Source organism: Diceros bicornis, chromosome 17 (genome assembly GCF_020826845.1).
Source record: "Diceros bicornis minor isolate mBicDic1 chromosome 17, mDicBic1.mat.cur, whole genome shotgun sequence".
Taxonomy (NCBI): Eukaryota; Metazoa; Chordata; class Mammalia; order Perissodactyla; family Rhinocerotidae; genus Diceros; species Diceros bicornis.
Genome location: NC_080756.1, coordinates 12,954,941 through 12,976,862, shown reverse-complemented (window position 1 = coordinate 12,976,862; position 21,922 = coordinate 12,954,941). Strand labels below are relative to the sequence as shown.

General features: G+C 56.9%; 1 protein-coding gene across 8 annotated transcripts; it reads right to left on the bottom strand.

Annotated features, from left to right (window-relative positions):
- Positions 1 to 665: 665 nt before the first annotated feature.
- ITGA7 (integrin subunit alpha 7) lies at positions 666 to 19,521 on the bottom strand. 8 transcript variants are annotated; one of them, XM_058557996.1, is made up of 26 exons: positions 19,148 to 19,521; positions 14,782 to 14,909; positions 14,601 to 14,680; positions 13,385 to 13,640; positions 12,749 to 12,880; positions 12,373 to 12,492; positions 11,247 to 11,454; positions 10,927 to 11,120; positions 10,495 to 10,583; positions 10,243 to 10,370; positions 9,997 to 10,092; positions 9,771 to 9,832; positions 9,460 to 9,629; positions 8,880 to 9,029; positions 8,105 to 8,220; positions 7,359 to 7,551; positions 7,195 to 7,275; positions 7,009 to 7,088; positions 6,795 to 6,869; positions 6,553 to 6,655; positions 5,836 to 6,012; positions 5,516 to 5,647; positions 3,572 to 3,685; positions 3,254 to 3,352; positions 3,043 to 3,168; positions 666 to 1,107 (listed from the first exon to the last, which is right to left on the bottom strand). In XM_058557996.1, exons 1-26 carry the CDS (start codon positions 19,351 to 19,353, stop codon positions 877 to 879), a joined length of 3,546 nt encoding a protein of 1,181 aa, XP_058413979.1. In that variant the 5' UTR covers positions 19,354 to 19,521; the 3' UTR covers positions 666 to 876. The 8 variants fall into 8 exon arrangements, with proteins under 8 accessions (XP_058413979.1, XP_058413976.1, XP_058413980.1 ...); XM_058557993.1 differs by having other exon boundaries at positions 8,886 to 9,029; positions 19,148 to 19,415; XM_058557997.1 differs by lacking the exon at positions 12,749 to 12,880 and having other exon boundaries at positions 19,148 to 19,431.
- Positions 19,522 to 21,922: the final 2,401 nt, after the last annotated feature.

The window sequence follows — 21,922 nt, the reverse complement described above, 5'->3', positions numbered from 1 at the left end:
CCCACCTCTTTCTGGGGGACTCTCTAATTTCAACCCTTCCTTCCACAATGAAAAAGCTCTATTCCTACCCTAACCACAGGGAGGAAACAGTTACACTCTGTCATATCCTTAACTGCAAATTCCTGGACTGGGTCTCCCAATTTTTGCCCACCCAACCCCAGGACAGCTCTCCATTCCTTTCCCTTGTTCCCATGGTAAAGTTTCCCCTCCCCTCCTTCTGAGACCACATCACACGCCTCAAGGAACTGGTCACAGAAGTCATGATACACGCATCCCTGCCAGGCCCCTGCCCTCCCTCCCACTCCCACTTTTGTCCTGAGCTGGGGGTGTGCAGAGAGAATCAGGCCTCTCCTGGAGACCCCAGGCATGAAGGAGCAGGACTCAGCAAAGAAGTCAGAGGTTTTGTCCCCAAATACTTTTTAATAAATAGACAAAATCCACTAGATTGATGCAGCAAACTAAGGTCAGAGGAGAGGCGACACTAGAGAGGGAAGAGCCCCTGAGTCAGCAATGCAGCCTGCTCCCCAACCCTCTGGGCTAAGGCACTTTCAGGGAGATGGGTCCTTGGGGTCCGGGTATACTGGGTGAATAGGAGAGGGAGGGATACGGGTCCCTTCTCCCCGCCCTTGCATCAGGACATTGCTGTCCTGCTCACCCTACCCCCCGACCCCATCCCTGATTTACCCCCCTCATCTCACAGCATTCTAAGGGGAAGTTTGGGGGTTCTCCTCATGGGGGGAGAGGTCTACGCCCGAGGAAACAGATCCTGCCAAATCCTAATGGGACACCAGAAACTCACTCTACCCTCTTCATCCCAAGGAGCCATCTCTGGGGAAGGGGTGGAGGCAACCCCCAGCCAGGCTGGGACAGAGGAAGCTAGGCGGTGCCTGGCACAGGATGCCCATCAGAGCCCAGTTCAGGGTGCCCATCAGCAGCCAGGATGGGATGTGCATCGGGGCTCTCCCGCCGGGGGCTGCCCCAGTTGTTCCTCAGGATGGTGCCCGTCTTCTCCTCCTTGAACTGCTGTCGGTCTTCCCGAGGGATCTTCACCGCATGGTACTGGGGCACGGTGGCCTCTGGGTATCGCGCCCGCTTGAAGAATCCCACCTGCAAAGACACCAGGCCAGACATCAGGAGCCTGCAGGGCTGAGGTCCCTGGAGCAGATGCCCAGCACAGCAAAGCTCCTTGCCTCCCCCATCCCTGGGACAGAAAGAACCAACTGCAGCAGAAAGGAGATGGGTTGGAGAGCAGCTAGTGCAGTAAGCAGCCCCACAGGTGCCACCATCAGTGCTGGGTCCCCAGGTTCTCATTCACAGCAAGAGAAAGACCAGGAGGGGGCCCAAGGTGCAGGACCAAGGGACATCTCCCTTGGCACCTGGAAGAGGGGGTTGAAGGTGGAACATCAAGACCACTGATCTCAAAGGTTTCCACCCACCCAAGCTTTTTAAGAGACCCAATAGCATCCCCCAGAACACAAACGAGATCTGAGGAAAAATATGGCTTCCTAGACCCCGGCATATTCCGAATGATTCCTCTCAAGCCCCATACGCATACACCCTGTATATTCTGTGTACACTGGGCAGCATCCCTCTCGGGGCAGGGTCCTCTCATCCATGAATATGGCGGCCTAGCCTCTCCTTAACTCAAGAGCATGCTGGCCCTCCATACCAAGGTGGAAATGTGCCCCTTGCACACTCACACTCAGGACTGTCCGAGACTCCTACATGCTCAGACTGCATGGCAACTCCTTGCACATTTGTCTCTGCACACTCATGCCCATAGAAAAGACATGCATGGCACCTCCCTGCACGTCCACATGCTCACACTCCATGATCTCACCCAACCCTCTGTACACGCCCCAGGCTGTGTATACTCACCCTTATAGTAACCTCCACGCCAGTGCCTAAGACTTACACGACCCTCATGCAATCTCATTTCTTCCTTGCACATTCTGGTCCCCTGAATGCTGAGAGCTCTACTGACATTCACACACACACATACCCACATACGCACACACAAATTTGCACACACGCACGCACACACATGCACACACGCAACAATTACCCCACAGTCCCTGGACCCCCAACTTCCATGGCCGAGGGTTGCACGGCCAGACGGGCCCGGTAATAGTTGGTGGGGAAAGACGAACTCTGGCTGCTCCGATGGAAGAAGCCACACTGGGATGTCGAGGGAGGAGGGGAGCAAAAGAGGGTGGAGGATGGGAAGATTGAGGAAGGATGGAGGCCTTTATCTCTGCTCTGTCCCCCTTCCATGGGAGCAGGGAGCAGGGACCCTGGAGCCAGTTTCACAAAGGCATCAATCTACTTAAGACTGGCCAGGTTCCCAACAGTTTGGATGCTGCTCCAGAGGCCTGGTCCACTGATGACTCACATCTGGCAAGGGGTATGCTTGTCTGTGATCAGTCCAGGGTTGGGGGGGCAGTTCTCCATAGAGCCCCAAGGATGTGCATGGTTCCACATGGCCCGGCTGTGGCGTGTGGCTCAGGGTATGACCTCTGATGATGGATGTGATGGCCTCTACTGACACGTGCATGTGTGTGCTTTTACATGGAGCCCCAGATGCGAACGTGATTCTGTTTACACTGTGTGTACGAGAATGATTCCATGCAGAGCCTGGTACGTGGAGGTTCCGAGTTCAGTCCTGCAGGCAGTTCCCTGGAGGTAGTCCTCCACGTTGTTGGCCTTCTTGGACAGTTTCCTTCCCAGGGCCACCTGCTCTCAAGCTTTCCCTCCTCGTAACTCCAGCTGCACTTTCTTGACTCAGAGCCTTCTGTCTTGTCCTTGACTACAAGGCTCACCTCTCCTACAGGACTATCAAATCCCTGTGGACAAGATCTGCATCTGACTCATCTCTGCCACGCCTGGGGCCTGATGGAGTCCCTGGTACATGCAGGCTAAGTGCTCAGTGCAGGTTTGCTGAATAAATGGGTGAGTGGGTGGGTGATAGAACCACAGTAGGAAAGGCCACCTGCCTGTCAGGGAAGCCCAGCCCCCCCTGGCCCCACCCTCCCAAAGGCTCACCTTCCACATGAGCAGCACCAGCAGTGCCAGCACCAGTAGCCCGGCCAGTACAGCCAGGAGGATGACCCACCAGGGGACTCCTTCTGTCACCACAGCCGCCGGGTCCAAGTACACCATCACTGAGGTCTGTGGAGTGAGGGTTGGGGGTCAAGGGCTGGAGCAGCAGGAGAGAAGAGCTCCCCCGCCTCCCATCCCCGGCCCTGCAGCTCACCACCGCCGAGGCATCTCTGAGCAGCAAGTTCTTGACGGAGGATTTCACGGTGATGTTGGCTCGGATGATCACTTCCAGGGACTTCACAGCTGAGTACTCCTAAAGGAGGAAGGAAGGAGACCCTCCTCCTAAATGCCCCTGCTCCCTCCCTCCCCCCAGCTCCTGACACTGCGAATGGAATGGTGCCCAACACAGAGGTGTTTCTGCCTGTCTTGGGTTAAGTGCGTGCTGCACCTACACAGGGAGGAGGTAGGAGAAGTGCGTCCGGAGGGACAGTTGGGGAGGAGAACGCCCAGCCCAGTGCCCCAGTGCTCTCACCTCCAGGAAGGTACTGTTCCAGAGGCGGCCCCAGACATGCAGCACAGCCGCACGGTCAAAGCTGTAGAGAGGGCAGCTGAACACCAGGCAGTTGGCCGTGCCCCGGGCGCAGTCCTGGGGACCAGGACAGGCAGGGCTCTGAGCCGCTTGGCCCCACCCCACTGGGCCTGCCCGGGCCCCAGCACACTCACAAATGCAGTCACACGGACACAGAGTCTGCCCGGAGCCTTCACTCCATCCCTCCATGAGCCCCCACAACTTGGACCCCCTTTTCCCCTTCATATCTCTTCCCATTTTCCTTACCTGGCCTCAAACTCCCCTCCTGTGGGAAGTCTGCCCAAACTAACCCTGTGGTCAAAAATAGCCACCTACCCCAAATCTGGGCTATTTGGCTTTGAAATGCGTGGGGAATAGGGAAGAGGTCTTTCACTTGACAGCAGTAGGCAGAGTAGCCTCCCCAGTCGATGCTCATGTTACCCAATGATGGTCCCATTGATTGTGCACCTACTATCTGCAAGTTACTTATCTCACTTAAGCTTCACAACTGTCTTGCAAGGTACATATTATTATCATCCCCATTTTTCAAATTAGGAAATTAAAGTTCAAAGAGGCCAGGTGACCTGCCTCAGGTCACACAGCCAGCAAAGATGGTGAGTGGTGGAGCAGATATTTGAACCCAGGTCCATATTCAGCAAAGCCGCACTCCAACACTAAGCCAAACTCACTGGAGGAGGAGAAGGTTGCCTCCAGGAGCTGCTGGGGGGACAGAGTGTTCAGGCCCTGCTCCTTCCAGACCTGACCTAAATCCATGTGACCCAATCCCACCTAACTGCCCATTTGCCTAAAAATTATGTTACAGTTATCACACCTCATATACAGAATGGCTTTGAGTGTTTGAATTCTTTGAGTCATCTTTCATTTTGCCACTTTGAGCAATTTAAGAATCCCTGGCCAATTTGTCTAAAAGCAATTTTAAGAAAAAGAATCAATCTCAACGTTCTTAGTAAAAAGGGAGGCCTTTCAGAGGAAATCAGTCACATGGAAAAGGCAGGACTATCCATATAATCAAGCAAGTTCCCACTATCCCCAGGGGCCTTCGTTTTGCCTCATGCCATGCTCTCAGGGGGGCAGGGAAGCTGAGGGCTCCCAGGGGGACAGGGCGACAATGGAGCTCCCTCCAGACAGATGACACCAGAGCTGGCCCAACTGCTTACCTTCCCCTACAGACAATCTCTTTGACTCCTTGCCTCTACTGCCCACCCTTCCACACCTGGGATCCACCTCCTGGCAACCAGGCCACATACCCTCTAACCTGTGTCCCCTCCACACTCACTGCCAGCGCCATCCTAGAAGGGACCAGCATACAGCATGGGCTAATGTGCTCAATAAATCCACTTAAAGAACAAAACTATGTGAAACAAGTAGAAAAAAAGGAGGTAAAAGTGCTCAAAAGGGATAGACTTAATGAATCACATATAATATGCTGTCCTTTTAATTATTAGAACTTTAAAAAATTTAGTGTATTTGACGTTGTGAAAATCAAGCAGGTTTCCTTATGCAAATTGGCTTTTTTGTCCTGAAAGAGTTCAAAAGAACAACAAACAGATGTCACAGGTGGATAAGCCATGCCACCCCCTATAAAGTGTGATCTGTCATATAAATGTGAGGAGAATCGACTGTGGGGCTATCTCACTGGCTGCAGGGCAAGGGTCCCGCTCTGGATTGAGCGCTTGGCGGGTGGGGGGACGTGCGGCATCAGCAGCTGCTTCACGGGTGTGATGTGAACTGCCCTGTCAATTAGCCCCCGGTGTCTGACCATCACACCTCTTGACGGGCCAGCCTCCCTAGACACCCACCACTCTGAAGCTCCACGCTCCCTCCTCTGGCATCCTCTGTCACACCACCACCCTCCTTCTGGCCACCCCACGCTGGCCCTGCCCTCACCAGGGTGATGTTTCTCTTCTTCTCCGCAGAGGACACTGGCCACCAGGACGTGCTGGGCTCTGGCGGCTCACGAGGCTCCAGCTGCTCCGGCCGCTCCAGCTCCCGCCGCCGTCGATCCCTGCTGTCCACGTCCTGGATGTGGCGAGGGGGCCCAGTGAGTGTCCCTCCAAACGCAGCAATCCTGCGATGGCATCTCCTCCCCACCGCCGTCCTCTCGGCCCACCACTCCACACACGCCCCCAGCCTCATGACCTCCTTCCCAAAGTCTAATGCCCTCCACTCTGCTTCAGCGGCCCCCACACACCCTGCCTAAGCCTCACCAGGTGGAGGATGTTGGGCCTAGGGGAACAGAGGCCCTTGTGCCCTGGCCCCTGCCCGCCCTCCAGCTCCACCCGCATGGGGTACAGCAGCCACTTCCCGTTGGCAATCTCGTGGGGCCACATGATGTTGAGGAAGGCAGAGCCCAGGGTGTTGAGCGACTGGCCTTGGTTGGAGACCTGTGGGCACAAGGGAGTGTGGAGGAGGGAGCTTGGCTCTGAGCGGGCCCTAAATCCACAGAGACAAGGGCTGAGGGGACGGCCTCAGGAAGCATAGTTTCAACAGAGATTCAAGATCCTAGACCCTGCCAGGCACCATTCTCTGTCCACCCCAAACCCAGCAAAACCTGGAGTTGTCACTGGGAGGTGTGGGGAGGCCCAGCCAAGCAAGAGCAGAGTCTGGGGAAAGACATCAGCTTTCCCCTTATGTCCCCATCCCCCAGCTGAGGGCCCCAGCACAAAAGCATCCCTGGCCATCATGGCCTCCCCAGACCAACAGGTGAGATGTCCAGTCAGGGATGACCAGGAACTGGCTGACTGAGGCCCCAGCACAAACACCTGCCCCCAGCCCAGGGCCAGGAGCTGGAGGAGGCCTTGAACTCGCTGGACCACCATGCTGCCATGCGGCAGAAGAGCCCCAGAACTGGGGACATGTCTCGGCCTCTCCTCTGTGCCAAGAAAGGAGGGAGACCGTGAGGGGTCACATACCAGGACACTTACCGTGACCTCATACTTGACCTTGCTGCCCACATCCCGCTCAGACCGCATGGCGCTCTCGCCCTGCACCACGCCAGAGAAGAAGAGCTGCTGAGGAGTGGCCACCCTGGCAAAGAGGGACCAAAACGGGGCTGATGGAGGGCCAGCAGGGTCAGGAGAGCCAGGAGGGCCTGGGTAGAGCCAGGCCTGGGTTTGGGAGTGGCACTGTCCGCCCCTCTGTGGTGGTGCCCACAGGGCTGGCTTACCCTGTGATGGACAGCGGCAGCTCAAGGAAGACGCGGGCTCGGGCAGAGACTGGATGCAGCTCCTGCTCGCTGATCCTGGTTTGTGGGCAGGGCAGGTGTGGGCAGTGGGCCCAGGCACCACCCCAAGGGGTCAGATGAGGACAGCAGAGCTCTTTCCAGGGGGACATCAATCTAATGGCCCCCACCATCACCCCACCCTGGCCCCCAGGCTCACGTGGCCAACAGCAGCTCCACCTCCAGCTCTGTGGTCTCAATGGTGATCCCTGAGGTGCTAAGGATGAGGTAGAAGGTGACCTGGGTCAAGGGTGGAGCAAGATTCGAGTCAGGAAATACTAGGGGCTTGCGGAGGGGTGAGGGGTTAGGGAGCCACTCAGATGTGGATAAGAGCAGATCTGCCAACCTGGGCACCCCTCTTCATGGGGTTCCCCAGCTCACACTCAACATGGGAGGCGTTCTCATTGGACAGGCACAGAGGCTTCTCCTGGAGTGCGGAGAGAAGGAGAGGTCAGCTTGGGCTCCTGGAGTCCCCCCAGAACCCCACCCCACCAGGCCCCAGGTCCTCACCACAGGGTCCAGGGCCCGGACTCCTGAGTAGTGCAGAGAGGCAGGGAGGGTGACCAGGAGCTGGGCTTCGTGGGCATCATCCCCATCAGCCTGGGGCTGGGCTGGGTCCGAGGGCAGATTGGTGACCTTCAGCTCTAGGCCGATGACTGGCTGCCCACTCAGTGCAAACAGGGCTGTTGTCCCATCCACATCCCTGGAGGGTCAGATCCCACTCACTCTAAGATCTGACCACCTTCCCCTAGTACACACTGCCTGCCTGCCATCCCTGAGCTCTCCTCCCACCTGGGTCCTCCAAATCTCCTCACGCACACGTCCAAGCCTCAGGTCTTCCCATGCTCGCTCAAGAGAACCAGCCTGGGAGTCAGGGCACCTCCATTCTGGTCCCAGCTCCACCACTTACTCACCGGGGTCAGGAAACTTAACCTCTCTAGGCCTCCATTCTCCATCTATAAAGTGGGACTGATAATAATTCCTACCTCCCAGGGTTGTGAAGACTAAACAGTGAAATGTGTGTAAACTGAATATTTGCACATGGATTGTGAAGGATCATTACTCCTTGCCCGGGAAGTCCCTGTGGCCCCATCACTGACCCTTACCCTGCAGCCCTCTGCATTATCAGCAGGTCCTCCCAGCCTTCCGCCCTCCCTCTGCAGGCTCAGCCCCTCTGCCTGGCCCTCCCAGGGGGCTTCCTTCCATCCCCTGAACTCTTGCCTTCCCACCCCACCTACTCCCTCGCTCCTGCTCACATGGGCAGAGGCTGGAACTCCGTGTCGCTGACCCGGGCACAGAAGTGGGCGTGGACCAGCTGCAGATTGCTCTGGCAGATCTTGTCTTCACCACAGCCTTGCTTCAGGAAGTGGATCTGGGGAGAGATTTGAGGGTCATTCCTGGGGAGCAAACGTGTTGCCAAGGTGTATGGTGGGGTAAAGTATCACAGGATTTAACAACTGGGTTCTCCTCTGAGATCTGCTGCTTCTAACTGTGTGATGTTGAGCTGGTCACTTAACCTCTCTGAGCTGTGTCCTCATCAGTAAAATGATGGGAGTGTTACGAGGCCATGGTAGAGACTAGCAGACTAGTCCACAGCGAGACCCCATTTCCCCAGCCTTCTTTGCATGTAACTGAGTTCCAGGTCTAGAATGTGAAGAGAAGTGAAGAGCACCACTTCCGGGCTGGCCGTGGGAACCATGCAAGGAGCTTCATACTCTCCCTTCCAGCTGACAGGGATAGAGACAACCCAAGGACCCTGGGGGCCACGTTTGAAGATGACAGACCCCCACCAGCCCGGGCCCCTGAATGACTGTTGGAATGGAGGAACACTGTCCCCTCTGACTAGGAACGCTGATCGTTTGGGCCATTTTACATCTGAGGTCTACTTGTTACAGCATCTAGAGATCTGAGGAACTACTAGAGTAACATGTGAAAGAGCTTTGCAAGCCATGAGTGAGTGCCACTAGTGAGAGCCATGATCACTGCCCCTCCCAGCTCCTTTTCCCAGGCTCAACCAGAGCCCACGCTCACCTCTACCCGCTGGGTGCTGGGCTGGTGGGCATTGAGGATGGGGGCCACTGGGGGCAGCCCCTGGCCAGGAGCCTGTCGCCGGAGCCGAGGGGTCTGGAGACTGTAGGACAGGGTCACCACAATGGCCCGAAGCTTGTCTTTGACATTCTCCTGGGAAGGGGAAAGAGAGACGTGGACACTAGAACACTCCCCAGGCCCCAGCCCTGCCCAAAGCCCCAGCCAGACATAGGACAGATCCTGAAACTTGGCGAGAAGCTTATGGAGCTGAAGGAGAGAGGTGGAGCACTGAGCAAGGAGGAAGGAGAGCCACTGGGGTAGAAAGGGGAGGAGATCCAGGATTTAGGGCTTTGAGGACCAGATGTGAGAAGGGAACCTGCCATCTCCATCTCCAGGGAGTGTAGAACTTGAAGGAGATGCAAGAAGGCAGCAGGTGAGGAGGAGGTCAGCCCACAAGGGAGGCTTCCCAAAAGTCAAGATCTTAGAATGAGGTGTGATGTGTTAGGGAAGAAGCGAAGAGGAATCAAGGAAAAGAGATCGTGCAATGACAATGACCCTCAGAGGCCAAGGGGTCAGTGTTCACCTGTAGCTGGAACATGGTGTCTCCACAGACTCGGTCATGCTGGTGTTTCAGCCACACGGTGCCCGAGGCCTGGTGCTTGGGGTCATCTAGGCCACGGCTCAGGAAGGTCACACGGGGGACCTGGCCCCGGAGCCTGCGGTCTGTGTCCCCGTCTAACACGTAATCCAGGGCTGTGGCATGCGGGGAGAGGAGCCAGTGAGCTGGGGACCTGCTCCAGTCTGCCCCTGTCTCCAGGGCGGCCTTCTCTCCACCTCAGAGTTACCCACCCTGAAACCCAATGGGGTGGGAGGTGGGAAGGGGACCTGACTCACCCACAATAGGGCTGTAGCTGCTGGGTGCTGCAATGTAGCTGAAACAGACCCTGAGATCCACACTGTGGGGGCAAAGGGCAGCTCCTGAGCCAGCAAGGCTCACGGGCCAAGGCCCCACCTCCACCCTGCCCCACATGCCCCAGCCCCAAACCGGGCAGAGAGAGGGAGAACAGGGGGAATCTGGACCCCAGAGCCCACTCCACTCTCCCCCTAGATCCCACCTCACCAGACCGAGTGGCCACCAGCACAGTTGGGCTGTTCTAGGTCAATGGTTCGTGGAGCAATGAAGACCTCATGGGAGACATGGAGGACAGGTCTGGCCCTGGGGAGTGGGGAGTCAAGGGCACAAGAAACTTGAGAACATGAGGCTGGGAAAGAGGGGAGGTGGGCGGACTCTTCAGCACCAGATTTGGCACTGTAGTGGGGCTCATGGCCTCAGGAGGGAGAAGGCAGAGGAGCGGGAGGGGCTCACCTGAAGAGCACGGCCGTGTCGGCCAGGGAACCCACCAGCAGGTCAGGGTAATGGTTCCCATCCACATCCAGGCTGCCGGACAGAGAGTAGCCGAAGCTCTTTATGCCGACAGCCTCGCCCTTCAGCACCTGCAGGACCAGACTGTCAGCTGCCCCCAGCCCATCACCCCCAGGCCTCTGCCTCCCCTGCTTGCTGCTGCCATGCCCCCTTACCCCACCCAACCCATTCCCTCATCCCAACCACTCCCCTCACCTGGGAAGGTTTGACGACAACCCCCAGGCTGCTCCCGTGGTAGATGAAGACTTTCCCATCCCCATCAAAGGGAGCCCCCACGGCGATGTCTGTGGGCGTGGGAAAAAGGTGAACAGACTAGGGGGTGACAAGGTCCAAACCCCAGCTTTCCCTCAGTCGCTCAGTTCCATGTCATGTTTTCTATTTTATTGAGAGGCTACTAAATCCTGGGCACCTTACATACTTCATTTTTAATCCTCTCAGCCACTCTGCAGATACGACTAGCTCAGAAAGGTTGAGTACATGCCCAAGGTCACAAACCTGGTAAATGGATGTGAGCCCAGGTTGCTTCTCTCCCTGAGCCCTCAGAAGACCCCCCTGGACCTCTGAGGCATGTCCCCACCCCTGTCCCTGCCCCTCCCTCCCCTGAGCCTTTCCGGCTCCCCATCACACCTGGGAAGCCATCTTGGTTGAGGTCACCCAAGACAGCCAGGCTGATCCCGAACATAGAGTCAGGGGAGCCGCAGAGCCGGAGAGGGGTGACCTCAGCCCAGTGACCGCCCTGGTTCATGTACACATAGACAGCACCCCCCAGCTCTTCTTGGCGCTCAAAGAAGTAGGGGGCACCCACTACCAGGTCTGTCCAGCTATGGAGAGAGGGAGACAGTCAGCGGGGATCCTCCCCAGCCAGGGGAGTCAGGAGGAGATGCCAGAGGCCCCTCATACCTCGGGGACCCAGCCTCCCCAGGCTCCATCCCATCTCCCACTCTCACCCATCATTGTTCAGGTCAGCCACAGCCAGCGAGTAGCCAAAGCCGGAGGTCAGGCGCTCCCCGGACAGCATAACTTCAGGCACCAGGCGACTGGCGCTGTCTTTGCGCAGAATGACCACAGCACCCTTGTGGTTGGCACGGGGGGCCCCTGCCACAAAGCTCAGCTCCTCTGCACGCATCAGACCCTTCCCCGAGTCGATGGAGAAACCTGGGTGGGGGTGACTTACCAATTAGCACTTCCCAAAAGACTCAGGAGCCAGAGTGTGTCACAACTGGTGTGTCACAGTGTCACACCCCTACCCTGCCCCTCCTCACAGGTCCAGAGCCAAAAGGTGGAGGTGTCCTCCAAGTTATCATGCCCACAGCTGGACAGCTCTCCCTCCCGCTCCAGGGGCCTGGCAGCCTTCCCACACCCAGAGACTGGAGTTTGGCACAAGAAGTGCCTTGAGGTCTGCCTTAGGGACTGGGGAGGAAAGGGAAACACAAGGGCTGAGAAGGCCAGATGACTGGCCAGGAGGCTGAGTGCACTGGCAGGAGCTGGGAAGGGCACCCCCACACAATGCCCAGGGAACTGCTCTCCCCTCTGCACACCCAGGAGGCCCCAATCCATCCAATGCACCTTCTTTGCCCCCACTCCCACCATCCTGGCAGGGAGAGGAAGTCTTCACATGGATGGCGGGAGACAAGGGGGTGTGGGGAAGAGCTTGATTCACCCAAACATCTCCCAGGCCTTGTTTCATCCTCTTCTGCAGAGGGATGCGATGAGACAATGAGAGGGACTTACCAACATGGCTAGACCTTTCTCCGGCATGTGCCCACCATCCATTCCACAGAGAAAGTCCCCACAGAGGTCTAGCTTCCTTCCTTCCCAGTACAGTCTCAGCCCTGTCCCCCTCATCCCACCTGGTTCTTCTTCCATGGAGACCCCCGTTCACAGCCCCTTAGGCTATCACCCTTGGGGTCTCTTCTTCTTGGCCCTGGTCACTGCGGCCAGCTCTTCTCTGTATTTTGGGCCCAACGTGTGTTTCCCTGGGTGTGTGTTTGACGGGGAGGGGAGGGCAGGAGAGGAGGGGAGGCTAGGCCAAGCCCCTAGGGCCCAGAAGGACGTGGGTGGGAGCTTACAAACCTAAGTAGCTATTCAGGGCCAAGTCTCCGGCTGGTCCTGGGAGCCGGTCAGCAGGGTCCAAAGTTTTATACACCAACTGGTCAGGGTCTGAGCTATCAATGCTGGTCACAAAGAGCAACCCTGCAGGGGCCGGGGGGGGGACACCAGGAAGGGACATCCAGGGGAGGGGCCACAGGGTGTGGAGACAGAGCAGGACAGAAAGGCAAGAAGAAGGTAAAAGAGGGACGAGGTGGAGAAAGAAAATGAGAGCGACACAGAGACCACAGAGACAAGAATCAGAGACAGAGACGGAGACGGAAGGAGGGGAGCATGGAGTGGGAGGGCAGGAGAGAGGAGCAGAGGGTTAGAGCAGCTCTGGGCCAGGAGGGGTCCCTACCAAAGTAGCTGTTGGCAGGGACCGGGATGAGGCGGGGGTCCTGCTCCTTCTCACCCCCCGCCTCGTAGGGCCCGTCGTCCAGGTGCGCCAGGTCCGCTGAGCCCTGCGCACAGAGCTCCACCCTGGCGGTGCCTGCAAGGACAGACCTGTTAGTGCCAGGGCGGGGAGCGAGGAGTACCCCTCAGGCTGGACACTGAGTTAGACAGGCACATGGGGACCCCCTCTCCTTTCCAGCCCTATGTCCACCCCCTTCCCAGTGCGAGCTTCCTGGGGTCCCCCAGACTCGGCACCACACTCACCGAGTGTCAGCTCAGCCAGTGGCAGTGTGCAGAGACGGGAATGGGGGTGATGAGGTGTGGGCTGCTGTGTTGGAGCATGCAGGCCCCCGCTGGGTAGGCAGGCCCAGCCGTGCAATGTGGGGGCTCGAGCCAGCGTGTTGAGGAACACTCGGCCATTCCAAGGAGAGGGGACAACCCCTCCATGTGTGCGCGAGCACGATGGGGGTGAAGGCGTGGCAGTGCCCTGAGCTCCCCGGCAGTGAACTTGGGCAAGCTTGGCCACGTGCTGCCCCCAATCCCGTCTCTGAGGTAAGAGGACATTTTGGTTGCCTCCTCCCCTTCCCAAGAAGTGACTCACCCTTCCAGTTATAGGTTCCTGGGGCCCCAAAGAGGAGGTAGTGGCTGTCGGGGGAGAAGGCAGCGGCTGTGCCCTGCTGGCAGAACCCGAATTGTTCATGGCCCTGGGGGCGCCCCTCACAGAACTTCCACTCCCCGCCATCCAACTCGTCCCTGACGGCCAGGTCCTGGCTCAGCACAAAGCAGCGGCCGATCACATCCCTCGTCTCCAGGATCTGGTCTACGCGCTGCCGCGCCTCATATCGGTGTGCACAGGTCTGCGGGAGGAAGGGGTGAGCGGTCATCCCACTGTGTGGCCAGGGACCTGCCCAAGCCATGTGCCCACACGCAGACATTTGGCAGACACTGGTTTGTGCACGCGTGCGCACGCACACACACACACACGCACACACACCTTTGCAGGCATCACTTGAGTGCCACCATCCAGCCCAGTGTTGGGCAGGTATGCACATAACCCACTATCCCGTCTGCATCCATTTCCTAGCCCTGGCAGGAAGAAGCCCTTGTTCCACAGTCTGCCCGGGCACCCACAGGCACAACTAAGCCAGCACACACAACTTGTGCCTCCTTGATCACGCTAAATGTGACCGTCCCCAACATGCCGAGCTTGGTCCTGTCTCTGGACCTTTGTACGTGCCACCACCTCATGTGCAAAGAACTTCCTCCCTCTCTACTCTCCAGGTACCACTCATTCTCGACAGCCTGGCTCAAATCACCCCCACCTGCAGGAGTTCTTCGGACTTTTACAGACTGGGTACTGTGCCATTCACCTAATATTAGCCATATTCTGCCCTGTAGTGACTTGTATAATTGATTGTGTGTTTGTGCATGTTAGTGATGATACAGAGAGAACCAGACACAGAGGAACAGAGAATGAGAATTTCCATTGCATGCAGTAGCCTATTTGAGGCATGGGCCAGGCCCGTCCCTGTCTGTATACATCTTCTCTCAGTAACGAGCACAACGCCTGATGCTTAAAAGGCTCTCAGTGAGAGTTGGCAAATGGCTAGATGGATGAATGTTTAGATGGTTTTAAATTTATAAGGACACAAACCATGTCTTACACTTTTTTATATCTCTCTGAGGGCCTAGGAATCAGACCATCATACCACATGCCCAACCTGTAAAGACATCTATGGACATGCACGCGCCATACACTCAAGAGTGCACACACACACACACCACTCTTGCATACAGTCACAAAAAGCGGTACTCACGACGATCTTGCCCCCAGGCCCCTGGCTCCGAACACTGACTCCCAACCACTGGTTCTCCTTGCTCTCCTTCTGCACATCGGCTGGAGGCAGGACACTGGGAATTAGGGGAGGGAAGAGGAGGCCAAGTCCTCTCCTCCCCTCCTCATATGCTCCCCCCACTCCACCCCCACAGGGCCCGCACCTCCCCGGTCGATGTCCACTCTGTAGCAGTCAGTCTCCTCCAGGCTCAGAGGGCAAGCGAAGAGGCCTCCAGTGCGATTCGCTTGCTGCCCAGGCAGAGCCAGGGCCTGGGGAGCGCCCACCAGCAGCCTGCATGATGGGGCAGGGGCAGGAGTTAGCGGCCAGAGGGCTCCACCTCCCCAGAGCTGCCCAGGCCCAACCCCTCAGTACCAAGCAGACTGTTGAAGGACTAAGAGGGCCAAAAGTCAGTTTTCCCAAGTCCCAAGGGCAAATTAGTATACTTGGCCATGCAATCATCACATTACGTCTGCACATACTATCTGGATGAGGAACCAGCAAGCACAGTCGATACACACACACACACACACACACACACACACACACACACACACACACGCCAACCCAAGCAGCCTGGCCAGCACTGCTAGTTTGAAAGAACCGCCTGTCCCCAGCACCTGCTCCTGACCAGGCCTTCCCTCCCCACCCCCTGGCCCCATCCCCGAGCTCTGCCCTCCTCTCCAACCCCGGTCCAGTTGAAAGCCTCCCAGAAATGCCAAGAATGCTGGGAGCAAAGGCAACAGGGGCCCAGACTGGCACCACGAGATGGCCCAGAGACCAGCATCGGAGGCCAAGCAAGAGGTCAGATATGGGCATGCCTCCCCCACCCCCTCATCAGCGACCCATCAAAGACGCACCCCGCCCCCAGCAACCCTGCCAGCCCAGGACTGTGTCATCACTCCGGCTGGCATGGTGGTGGGGGAAAGTTTCTCATTCTCTCTCCAATCCTACCCCCATCTCCTGAATCCCCTTCCCCATCCTTCCTTCTCCTCCCACAGCCATGATTTTCCCCATTCTTCCCACCCCTGCCTGCCCCCACCCAGTCTTCTCTCCTACCTCCCCCTCAGACGCTTTCCCAGCTACAACTTTCTTGGCAGGACAATTTTCCACGATCACAGCCAAGGCTTCTTCCCCGGGGGAGGACTGTGCCGGGAATGGAGGCTGCCAGGTCCCCTGGGGCTGAACCCCCAGGCCAGGAGTGAAGGAGGGGTGAGGTGAGGTGATGGGCACCCAGCTGGCCCCAAGGATCCTCGCAGAAGGAGAGACTCAAAAGCGGCAGCAGGACAAACCTCGAGGCCTCTCTCCCACACTCTCTTCCTCCCTCCCTTGCTGGGGAGCGAGGCCCAAAGCTGCGGGGGGCCGCACTGCAGACAGGCACCTGTGCCAGTTCTGACGGGGCAGGAGGAGGGGAGGGCACAGAGCCACTCTCCCTTCCCACAACTCCTCCTCATCTCTTAGCAGCTGTCATCCCTCATCAGAGCCAATGTCAAGAGGTGGGGGGTGGGGAGTGGCAGGGAAGAGGGCATACATTTGACACCATTCGCTAACAACCGCTTACTGAGAACCTATCAGCTGCTGAGCCTGCATCAGGCACTGGTGAGACAGGGAAGTGATATTGATTCAGCACCTGCTATGGGTCAGGCCCCAGGCTAGATGCCAGGATGCGAGGAACGTTTACCACTCTCCACTGATGGCCAGGCACCAGGCTAGGCAAGTTACATGTGTTATCTCACTTAATCTTCACAATGATCCTCTGTAAGGCTTCTTTTCTTGGCTTTCAGAAGAGGTAACTCACTCAGAGACATTAAGTAGTATGCTGGAATTCAAATCCACATCTGCCTGACTCCAGTACCCATGCCTTCTCCACCACACCCAACAACCGGCCATCTCCAGAACAGTGAGACCACTCCAGAAAATGAAGAGGAGGAAGGGGAGGGGAGGGTACCCCAGGGCAGAAAAAGAAACTGGGTGGCATGGCCAACTCAGACAAGTCCACAGTGCCCCCACCTCCAGACACAGAAATGGCCATCTCTCAGAGGACCAGGCCTGTCTTATTCATCCTTGTGCTTGCCCCATAGGAGGCATCTGGATGCCTTTGCCGAACCCACACTTTATGTGGACTCACAGAGATGCCCAGTGCCTCAGCTGGTCAGCGCATAGCTAAGCACGGGGAAAAGCTAACAGTAAGTGTTCGATGCTCGCATCTCCCCTGGAGGTCAAGATTAGAGGGTAAGCAGGAGGAGAGGCGTCCACATGGAGGAAAGAAGCTGAACGCAGAGATACGCCCAGCCCCATTCTTGGTGGAGAACAGACCATCCTCCTGGAACAAAAGCTCCCCACAGGCAGCCTCTCCAGTCCCTCTACCTCTGCCCCAGCCACACATTCTTTCCTGGCTTCATCCCACAATCCCCAGCCACCCCAGGCCTCTGGACAGAACAGTAGCCACAGCTGCAGCTACAGCAGAGAGCAAAGCAAAAACCTGTTGGCAGCTGGGGGCAGAGGGACCCCTGGGAGCCTGGCTAAGCGGAGGTGAAGGAGTCATCCACTACCCCTGAACCTCTCAATTCTCCACACGCTCCAGGGCTCCTTCCCAAGTCCAGCCTCTCTGACTCTCTCAGTCTGGGTGGCCCTCTGGGGAGGGTGCTTGGCCTGAAGGCTGGCTCGGCCTGGGGGTGCTCTAGCCAAGCCTTTGGATCCAGGCTCGCTGTAAGGACCTAAAGCTATTCTCCAGCTCTGTGGCTCGCGGTATAGGAATAATAGTACTAACACTTGCAGAGCACTCACTATGGGCTTTGAGCTATTCTAAGGGTTTTACCTATACTATATTAAGAACTTTTAATCCCCACAACAACTCAGTATGGTAGTACTATTGTTTATCTCCATTTCATAGTTGAAGGACATAAATGAGGCTGAAACCACAGAGCAAAGAAGGTTAGACTTCAAAGTCTCATCCGGGGGCAAGACTGAAAGACATCAAAACAGGTGAGGTCTTGCAATCAGTAAGCGCTGAGGAAGGCAACTTGCAGCTTGAAAGCTAGGGACTGAGCAAGGCACCTGGACCCTCACATGCCACCAGGCAGCAGAGTGCCCCCTGCTGCAGCAAAAGGGGGTTAGGCAGTCAGGCCCCTCTGGGAATGCCCCCAGCTTGGCTCTGGGAGACAGAATCAGGGGCCACCTTCAGAGAAGAGGGGGAAATAACAAGAGACCAAGCTATTAAAAATAACCTAGAATTTGCCTGGAAATAGCTCAGAGAGTTCAGCATGTCCTAAAAAGGCCTCCAGTCCTGGAACTCTGGCGGATGGTGGAAGGAAGGAGGGAGGGAGACAGAGATGAGGGAGGAAGCGAGTAGAAGGCTGAAGAAGAGATGAAGTCAGTTGCTTTTTATCTCTCCCAAAGCTGGGGTACCACCGACCCTGCTCCCTAATGACAGGGATAATGGAAGAAGAAAGATTAGAGCTAGCCCCTGCTCCCTGAGTGCAGGAAGAGAAATGAGCTCTGTCCCTACCCTCTGCCCCAGGCCAACTGCAGCAGGGAGAAGACAGTCTCTGCGGACAGCATTGATCCCAGTAATGGACACTTAGTGTGGCTTAGGCACCGGCCTAGGAGAGAGAAGCCCCCTGGCAGGAGGGGGTGGGACGCTTTCTTCCCCTTGTTTCTCTTTTTAAAACTGTACATGTAGCTGGAGCCAATGGTACAGGAAGCATGACAGTTACAGACCCCGCACACAAGTGCGTCCATCTCCCATGGATCCTGAACTGATTAGAAAATCACTAGAACTGTCCTCTGCCCCTCACTCCTCCCTGCCTTCCCCCAGTGCTGAGATTCCTGGAGCTGGAAATTTCCTGAGGAGGAAGAAGGGGAACCGCCTGGCCAGCATCCTTCCTGGATCTCTTTCACTGCTGCTGCTGCTGCTACAACTTCTGGGGTCTCTGTTCTGTTTTTCACTCTCTATCACTACACCACCTGGTCTGGCAGGTTGCCAGACCCTCCCAGGTCGGTTCCCAACGCCGCTGTGATCTTGAGCACAAGAATGGCAGGTCTCTCCTGGCCTCCAGTGTCCTGCCGCCCTCATCCCATGCCATGACAATGCTCTGGCAGGAAGTTATTTCTGGAGTCTACCCTCCATCCCTCTCATGGCACCTTCCACCTCTCTGTCCTCTCCCTCTCCTCCTGCATAAGCAGAGACAAAATGCTCAGTGGCCCCCCTGAGGGAATTCAGCCCTCTGAAGAAGGAGGGGAGCCACAGATCCTGGGACCAGAGCAAGGGTACCAGCTTGAGGGGAAAGGCAAACGGAGACAGTTCCCTGCCCAGACAAGAACCTTGCTCTCCAGCTCACCCCCAAAACAAGACCCTGGGTCTCAGGGCCTGAGGGTGCGCCTCCAGACCCAAGACAGACCAGGCAAGGCTGGGGTGTGGGATATCTGTGGACAGCCTGAGTCTTGATGGGGTTAGAAGATCCAGAGATAACGTAGGGGTGGGGGGATCTGTGGCTTGGGTTCGGGGACTCTGGGCGGGTGCGGTGACTCACCAGCTCTGGGGTCGGGGCTGCAACTGCCGGTGCAAAGCCACGGAGAAGCCGAAGAGGCTACCCGGCTCGCCCTCCTTGCGCAAGGCGCCCATCACGTCCAGATTGAAGGCGACAGCCCCTGGGGAGAGCAGTCCGGCGAGCAGGGAGCCAAGAAGGTAACAAATCCCGGGGGCCCCCCAAGGATCGCGGCCCGGAGTCCCGGCCATGGGGCGAACACCGCGCGCGCTCCCCAAGAGCGCAAGGAAACTCGCTCGCGCCCGCAGGTCTCCCCAGGCGGGTCTCCGCTGTCTTTCGGGTGTTTCAGGGGTCTCCCAATCTTTCGCCTCGCCGCCCCTCCGCCGCCGCTCCGCCGCCGCAGCGCCCGCCAGGACGACTGCAGCAGCCGCAGGCCGGGCGTCCACTCCGGCTCCCGCCTCCGCCCCCAGGGCCGCCCCGCCCCGCCCCGCCCCGCCCCGCCCCGCGCTCCCGGCAGGTGGAGGCCGCCGGCGTCGCAAAGGGATGCCCGGCCGGCGGCTCTGGGCGGGAACCGGCCTCGCTCCCGCCGCCCCCACCTGCACCCTCCTCCCCATCTCCCCACTCATGCCCAAGCCCGCGGGTCGGAATAGGGAGGGACAGAGAAGTCCAGACAGAAAAGGGCCAAAAAAGAGAAAAGAGAGAGATGAAAGGTGGATGAGGCAAGGACAGTCTGGGAAGAGACAGGCAGACAGAAAGAGAGAAGATGAAAGGGAAGCGGTCTCGGCCCGGGTCCGGGAGGTCGCTTGGTGCTCCCTTCTCCCCATGTGGTCACATACAACATCCCGCAGTCTGCTCGAATCAAACTACTTCCCACCCGGTCCCATCCCACCCCCCAGAGCCCGGCTGTGGCACGGCTGTGCTAGCCACGTGGTTAGCCTTCAGGGGAGCAGAGGACAGCCAGAGGCAAGAGAGGGAAAAACCAGCAGGTCTGGGGAGGGGAGCAAAGGAGGCAGGTAGAAGGGAAACAGAAAGAGAAAGAGATGGAGAAGGAAGGGCAAGAATTGGTCCACGAGGGATGGAGTGAAGGGAGAGAACAAGAAAAGGATTGAGGGTGACACAGGAAGAGGAGGTTAAGCTAGGAAAAAAGTAGGGTGTCACCGAAGGGCAAAGACGAAAGAGATTGGACCCAAGAGGCAGAGGGATGGGAAGGACGGCTGCAGCTCCAGGGCCCTTCCCAGCACTGTGCATTTCCCACTCGCCAAAGGGGAGAGGGGGAGGGGCGGAGTCCCGGGCTGACCGGGGCAGTATCTGGGTGCGGCTTTGGCTTCGCAGGGATCTCTACAGGGACCCGCGGGCCTGTCCCTCTTCCTCTCCCTTCCCCCCGGGCTGAGACTGAAACAAAGGGAGGGGGCATATTTTCCAACTCTCTGCTATTTATAACTCCAATCCAGAAATGGGGCCAGGAGGAGAGATAGGAAATAATTTGGCACAACTAGAACCCCCGCGTGCTCCCACCTCTTCTTCCTGGTTCTCTGTCTTACTGGGCGTTGGTCTTGTGTGTATCCATCCGTCCATCTTTCCCTTCTCTCTCTCACTATCTGGTTTTGTCTCATCCCAAACTCTATTTTTGTTCCCCTTCTTGTCTCTGTCACTAGGAGTCTTTCTCAGACTATTTCTCAATGTCTCTAATGTTGTCTCTGCCCCTCACACCATCATATTAAGATTCTCTCTCTTCTCCCTTCCTTTCTTAAAAGCCCCAACATGTGTCCTACCTAATTCCTCTTCCCATGTTCCTTTGTCTCTCTTACTTCTTTGTCCAGGATTATACTTTAACAAACAAACAGGTAGGCTCTCTCTCTGCTGACCCTGGGACCATCCTTGCCCTGGGTAAGTTCCTGTACATTTGAAGGTTTGGGCCTCCCTCCTGCAACGCTACACCTGTAGACATCCCCTCCCGGGGCCTAGAGCCCCTCTAATCAGGTGTGATCAAAGAAATACATGTGCTGCCAGCAGCCTGGCACCAGAATCCTACTTCTGTTATCCCCCAGATATGCCTTCTCCATCCCTTTCCTATCTCCCAGCCCCAGACAATAGAGAAGAGCTGTATGAGAACAAAGTAGTAAAATCAGGATAGAAGTTGGGACTCCTCATTCTCAGCCCAGACCTCCACCCAGAGCCAAAACGCCTTTAGAGCCCCAGCTGCCTTCCTCTCTGCACCTGCAGCTTCTGCCTCCCTCCATCTCCACTCCACTGGCTCCTGCTAAATCCAAGGCTGAAATCAGATGCCAAGAATCTGCTCCTGACCTCCTCTGCCCAAATATTTGAGAAGTCACCTCACCCGCCACAGGAGGAAGGAGCAGGAAAGAAGAGAGAGAGAGGCTGCCCAAAATTAGCCAGGCTATAAATAGTGGGGCAAGGGGGGCAGGGAACATGCAAGAGCCCTAGACCAGCCTAGTAAGTTTAGACACATAGATTTTTCCCTGAAAGAGAAATGAGACCAGGTTGTTGGGGTGGAGAGCAATACTGTAGGTGAAGGGGGGAACGAAGAAGCTAGAGCAATCCAGAGAATGGAGGAAGCTCATCATTAGAATAAACGACCTGCCAGAGAACTTCTTGTATTCGAATCAAGAGTTTGGGAATTTATTAAATTAAAGCCAATGCTGATACTGTACAATTCCACTCACATAACATTCTCAAAGTGACAAAACTATAGAGAAGAAGAACAGATTAGTGATTGCCAGGGGACAAGGATGGGGGGTGTGAGTGTAAAGGACAGCACAGGGAGTTCCTCCGTGGTCATGAAGAGCTCTGTGTCTTGAT